Here is a 6,523-nt window from a genome sequence, read left to right as displayed (position 1 = left end):
TTAACATAAAATAGGCACATTGGTTAAAATCAATTCATAAATATCTAAGTAAGAAAGAGCAAGTATTTCTCCACTTTAATTTTAAGTTAATTGAAGAGATAGAGTAAGGTTATGATGTAGTAAAAGAACACCCTAGAATAAATATAAATAAAAGAAAGCATGGAATGATGTAGCAGAACATTCTCAAACTCTGTACGAGAATGAACGTAAATAACAACCAGAAGTTCAAACAACCTTAATCTACAGTATACATCACAGACATTATTATTATTCATTTCATGGTTCTCTCTTTTCCATCTTTTTGAAAACTACCAGAATTCATATTCTTCACAAAGCACACCATCTATCTAGAGGAAAGTGACATAAAATGTTTTGTTCCAGAAAAAGAAATAGAAAACAATCAAATATTACAAGAAATTTAGTTCAAGTATAAAAATCATGAAAAAGGGGGGAAAGCAGTCATATGATATTATATGTAATCAAGCCACAACTAATATTTCAGCTCAGAAACAAGAGAAATAACTAAGATGCCTTTGTGATTTGTCTTGTTTCTACAAAGAAGAAAAGGTTAGGATTTTGGGTAGAAATGTCAAAAGGTAAAAATTGCAGAGGAGGAAGAAGAATAAAATAGAGAGAGGATCCTGTTGAGGCAGTTGAGATGGTGGATGAGAACACCATTTGTGTTGCTGCAATTTTGGGGTTCACTTACAATGGAAAATTTGAAGACGTTTGAAGCAATCAGTGAACAAAAAAGATCATCTTGAACTCATATTTGAAAGTTCATAGAGCTTGAAGGCATTAACATAAATATTCTTTTTATGTTACACAGTTACTTGATAAAGCAGAACCAAAGGTTCAAAATAAGCAACAACTGTACGGTTATAAAATATGAAAATCATTATTTACAAAATTGTATAACTACAACAGAAAACAGAAGATGATCAACAAATGAAAAATGTGCCCCTCATAAAATTTTCCTATCAGATTCATGTCTTCCCTTGATGATCCTTCGAACGCACAATTCCCTCGTCGTCGTCTATTCAACCGACGTCGTTGGGCGTCTGCCCTGCCATGTCGTCAATTTCCTTAAAAATCGAGGCCAACGTCCTCAACCGTGTCTCCTCCAGACCTACTACCACAGTCTCTTCCATGGAAGTTTATGATAACTCCCCCTCTCTCTCTCACTCCACGAGGCTTTTAAAAGGTTGGTGAGACTGAGAGCTTGGCTTTCAGTTCCTTTCTCAAGATCTTTCCAGAGGGCGATTTTGGAATTGTCTGCCAAAAGTATACTTTCTGGAATCTTTTGTAGAAAACAACTTCTTTGTTTTGCATTCAAAATTACAAAAATAACCAACGTCAGGTCGATGTAATTGCTCTTGAATTGTTCTGTTTCATCCATATGTAAAGGCTGTATGAAATTTTGAATTACACTCTAAATCAATCAACTTAAGATTAAATTTTATTGTCATTAGAAACACTCAGATTTGGAAGCAATTTTTTCTTTCCTATGGTAATAAAACTTAAAACATGGTATGCTCAAAATGTTGAACAACCGTATCATATCATACTATTGTGGAAATATTTGGATGTCCGCGGATCCATATATGGCTTAAACAATCATCTAGGTGTTGGTGCCAAAAGTTTGATGAGTACATCTCAAAGTTAGATTCAAAAGCAAACAAAAACAGACAACTCTCCTAAAGAATATGACCCTAAACACCAACTACTCCTAAACACACAACTACTAGAATTTTGACAGTGTTGAGAAATGGTAGGGTTCTACATTTCTGAAAAAAGGATAGAAAGTTTTTCAGAAAGACAGCAACTTGTTTTTGTTTCAAAGGTGAAGAATGTTGAAATAAGTTAAAACAGTTATGTTGAACCAACAAGTTGTTTCCATCGTCTCAACTACTCAATATATTATCTATAAATTGATGATTATAAGATTGTGTTTGAAACACATTTTCAAGTGTTAAATTTAAAAAATAATTCGTTTCGAAAGAAATTTGAGTATTTAATACTCATTCAAAATAATTTTTCAAGTATTTTTTAATAATTTTATTTATCAAAAGTATTTAAATAAAAATCAGATTTTTGAAAAACATTTTTTCTCAAGTTAATCCAAACAGACTCTAAATCAATTCAATAAAGAGGATTATAAGTGAGAGTACCTGAAAAGCTACTATAAAATTCTTTGTATTACCCCTTCGAGATTAAAATCTAGGCCTTTATTGCCGAACCACTTAAATTTTTTGGGCTCGTCTTCTCTTCTCTCCTTCTCCACGTAGCTTCGACGTGCTTGCCTTTGAGTGGATTTATGACATTGTGCTTCTTTTCCTCTTGATTTCTCCCAATCTCTCTTTCTATCTCAATTTCTTTCCCTCTCTGTTTCTCTTTCTACTTTTCACAAACTTTCCCTTTTTTTTTTTTTGCCTTTTTCTTTTTTCCTTATACGACCCATGCAAAGCTACACCAATTATGATTAGAGTTATTTTCAAATACAACAAAATAGATCAACTTATTTACAAATGTAGCAAAATATCACTGTTTATCAATGATAGACATTAATAAGGATTCGTGTCAGACTGACACTGACATATGTTTATAAGTATCTATCATTGGTAGACAATGTTATTTTGCTATATTTGAAAATATTTTCTATTGTTTTGTTATTTGAAACAATTGCCCTTATTATTACTACTTGAAAAATCCCATAAGCTTCACAATTTTTTCGTCTTCTTTTTCAGGTCGATTGAACTTTTTTTTTTCCGAAGCTTGCATTTCCTTGTTTCTTTTTGTTTCTTTTTCCTCTCATTGCTAAATGAAAAAAAAAAAAAAAACAAAAATAAATCTTACAATACACTTATGCTAAATTAAAAAGAAAACATTAGAATTAGTTGCAAATTTAACAAAATTGTACAAAAGAAAAGATCATTCAATTTCCACAATTTATGCAGAAGGAAAGGCTCAATTTCTGCAAAGAAGTGTGGTTTTCCAACCATCGAGGCAAAGCTTCAATGCTACCAACAAAGTTTTGCATCGACAAATCTTGCAAGGAATTAACCAATCCAATGGGAAGCCTAAGCTGTGCAGAAGAACACAAGTTAAGGGGTCCATAATGTTGGAGGCATCCAAAAATGTTCACTTCATTCACCTCCAAGTTAGTGAGTTGAAGAAACTTCTCAGGCAACATGATCCTTAAAGAAGACAACAAGTTCCTATGTTCCAAGTTTAGAGTAAAACAGGAACAACACTGCTTTATTCTCAAATCTTGAATGGAATGACAACGTTGGAGCCCATTTGGAATGTTGGTCAATTGGAAACATTCCAAAATTTCAACAACTCTAAGGTTTTGCACACCATTCTCATCACAAAACCCAAACATATTTGGAATGTTCAATAACATGGGACAATCAGATACTTTCAATACTTGGAGATGAGGAAAAGTTGTAACATTTGATCCCACTCTCACTTCTTCCCATTGCTTTAGGTAGTCCATGCGTTCGAGTATAAATTTCTTTAACTTAGGGAAAAGAATGATCCTTTGGTTGGAATTATTACCATAAAATTCATTTCCTATACTTTGTACACAATATAAATGAGAGAGATGAAGTTCCTCGAGGTTGGTCAATTGTCCAAGCATTGGAAGCATTTCACAATTTTGACAACGAAATAGAGTTATTGTTACCAAATTTTCAATGAAAATATCGTTAGGCAATGTTTTACCTCGAAAGGATCGAATCTTCAAATGTTGTAGATGTTCATGTGGTCGAAATCCTTTCAACACTTCCAAATCATTGTGATTGTTGACTTTTCTATGAGAATTGCAACTCCAAATGAAATCTAGACCATGTAAGTTCTCCTTTTCATCCAAGTTTGCACTTTCAGCTTCTTCTTTACACTTGACATGCTCCAAATGTGTAAGTTTCAAACTACCTTTTAGGTTTTTTAGAGGTCCGAGTTCGGTTATCTTCCAACCCTCTTTAGATCCTGCTACAAATATAGACAACGTTTGAAGTTGAGTCAATTGGCTCAAATGTGGAGGCATTTGTATGTAGTCGACATGTCCGTTTGAAAATACAAAATGTCTTAAACTAACCAGTTCTCTTAAATTATTCGGAAGCTCTTGAATATGTTTGCCTTCAATCCTTAATGTTTGTAAATGATAAAGCAAACAGAGAGAATTTGGAAGCTTCTCCAATCTACAATGGGACACGTCGAGGTATCTCAAGTGCATTAACTTATGAATCGAATCAGGTAATTCATAAATATCCCACGAGTTCATCACCAAAACACGCAAACCAACGAAGTTCAAAATTTTATCACAAATCATCTTCTCTATTGTAGAAGGAATTAGTTCGTGACAAAGTATAGTGCGTGCCTGCCTAGCAAATTTCTTAGTCTTACTCGTCCAATGTTTCATTTGCAATGCATTGCTATGTTCTAATTGAAAACTTTTGTTATTTGAAACATCACATGCAATGTCATGTATAAGATCATGCATCTTACAACTTATAATTCTCCCTCTATCATCCTTGTTCACATCTTGAAATAAGCAACGAGATAACAATATCTTGAAGTACATATCTCCTTCATCTTCCAATGTTTTGTTGCTTCTTCCTTTCTTTAGATGAATAAATCCTTGTGCTATCCACATTTGAATCAATTGTTCTTTTTCAAATTCAAAATCTTTGGAAAAATTTGAACAGTAGGCAAAACATTGTTTCAAAGAACAGGAAGGTAGACGTTCTACACTTAATTTTAAAACGTATAACACAAAATTTTCTTCTTCAAATGGTGTTCTTATTTCACTTTCCAACATGGTCACCCATCTATCATAGTTTCCTTGAAATTTTAATGCCCTTCCCAAAACTCTTGCAACTAACGGTATTCCACCAATTTTTTTAACCAACTCTTCTCGAAGAAGTGTCAAACTTGAAGTCATTGGTAGTCCAATTGCATTTGAACTCGCTTGAAATAAAGACCAACATTGATCGTCAGATAATTTGCTTAAATGATGAGTTGGAAGCGTTTCCATGATTCTTGCAACTTCAACACTCCTTGTAGTCACAACGAAACTATTTTCAGATTTTTCAGTGATCTTCATCAAACAATTCTTCAATTCATCCCACAAAGAAGGATTTTCATTCCAAACATCATCAAGTACAAGAAAATAACTTTTGTGGCGCATCTCATATTTAAGCTCACGAAGCAAAGCCTCCTTATTGTCCAAGCCACTGGAAGTACCTTTTAAAGTTACTAAGATTGTTCCCAAAATCTTATTGATAAGAAAAGGTTCAGACACACAGACCCATATAGTTTCATCAAAATATTGTTTGATCTTAGGGTGATTAAATACCAATTTTGCCAGAGTTGTTTTTCCCAATCCACTCATACCCACGATGGGTAGGATAGATGTAGTATGCTTCTTTTTTGCATCGATCACTTGTTTCACTATGCTTGAAACTTCATCATTCCTTCCCACTATTTCAAAATCATCCAACTCTGAGATCGTCTCTCGAAGTTGGCTAATTTCAGTCTCTAGCTCTGTAGATTCATTGCTAACGAGTCCTAAAGGACCTGCTTCACAATAATGTTTACGTAACAAGTCCTTAATGCTTTTCATTCTTTTTGCCATCTTTGCACGAAACAGGAAAGCATTACTGCAAGCAGAAACAAAAGCATGTACCTTTTTTCATTTTTTCTTTTGCTACCTTTCCTCGAAGATCTTCATAAACAAGCTTGTCTAATACATCATCTGCTTGATTGGCAAGATTTTGAAGTTTATCCACCCACAGTTTCACTGAATCCTGATGTAATGTTGTTGTGTGTATATCACGCAAGAAGGTTTCTGCCTTCAGTAGCCATTCTGTCAACTCTGATAGCTCCTTCTCCAAGCTCCATGCCAACCCAGTTTGCTCAGCTGCAAGTTTGACAACCTTCTTCAACATTTCTTCCGCAGCAAAAGTCCATAGGAATTCGGCCATCGCTCAATTCTTACTTTCTCACAAAATTGCAGTTGATTTGGGGAAAACACCCAAAATCTATAGGGTTTATGAATCGATGGGTTCTTTGGAAGTCAAGGTGGACTTGGATAGGGGACGAAGCAGCGTAGAAAGAAAGTAATTACTATGAAAATAACTACTTGTACCCCATCAACAGCTGGCAACTGGGAACTTAATTGCCTTTCAACTGTAAATTCAGTTTGAATTATTGCAATCTCAAAAGTGACAAAGAAACAGGAAAGAATTCAACAGGTGCATAGTAGAAGAATAATAGACTTTTTATCCGTTGAAATCAAAGTCTGGATCGGAGAAAACACACGACTTTCATGCCACAAATGTTAGAAATGACTTTTGGCCTTAGATCCATGGAAAAAGTTAAGGGGAGTGGGAAGTTTGTCCAACATTGATAGATCCTAGAAGGTATAAATACCAAGCCATTCTAGATGAGAATCTAAAGTGTGTTGGTGGTGAAAGTATTACTCTTTCACCACAAGTGCGTGTTGCCGTTGTCGTCCGAC

At 34.3% G+C, this 6,523-nt stretch overlaps 1 protein-coding gene across 6 annotated transcripts; it reads right to left on the bottom strand.

Annotated features, from left to right (window-relative positions):
- Window positions 1-755: 755 nt before the first annotated feature.
- LOC120088286 (putative disease resistance protein RGA3) lies at window positions 756-6,171 on the bottom strand. Of its 6 annotated transcripts, none has more exons than XR_005484887.1 (2): window positions 2,172-6,169; window positions 756-1,408 (listed from the first exon to the last, which is right to left on the bottom strand). XR_005484887.1 is itself a non-coding variant. In XM_039045473.1 (2 exons), exons 1-2 carry the CDS (start codon window positions 5,636-5,638, stop codon window positions 2,744-2,746), a joined length of 1,986 nt encoding a protein of 661 aa, XP_038901401.1. In that variant the 5' UTR covers window positions 5,639-6,171; the 3' UTR covers window positions 756-2,743. The 6 variants fall into 6 exon arrangements, 4 of the variants coding, with proteins under 4 accessions (XP_038901401.1, XP_038901402.1, XP_038901404.1 ...); XR_005484888.1 differs by having other exon boundaries at window positions 756-1,386; XM_039045473.1 differs by having other exon boundaries at window positions 756-2,817; window positions 3,727-6,171.
- Window positions 6,172-6,523: the final 352 nt, after the last annotated feature.

Source organism: Benincasa hispida, chromosome 10, assembly GCF_009727055.1.
Source record: "Benincasa hispida cultivar B227 chromosome 10, ASM972705v1, whole genome shotgun sequence".
Taxonomy (NCBI): domain Eukaryota; kingdom Viridiplantae; phylum Streptophyta; class Magnoliopsida; order Cucurbitales; family Cucurbitaceae; genus Benincasa; species Benincasa hispida.
Note: the sequence above shows the minus strand (reverse complement) of the source record. Positions and strands in the feature narration are given on the sequence as shown.

Bases quoted from the DNA above. Each gene is read 5' to 3' on its own strand.
- LOC120088286 (XM_039045473.1), bottom strand. From the start codon at position 5,638: ATGGCAAAAAGAATGAAAAGCATTAAGGACTTGTTACGTAAACATTAT. The intron at 2,818-3,726 runs GTAAAACATTGC...TTTTTCATTTAG, and splicing joins GAAGATTCGATCCTTTCGAG to CAATGAGAGGAAAAAGAAAC.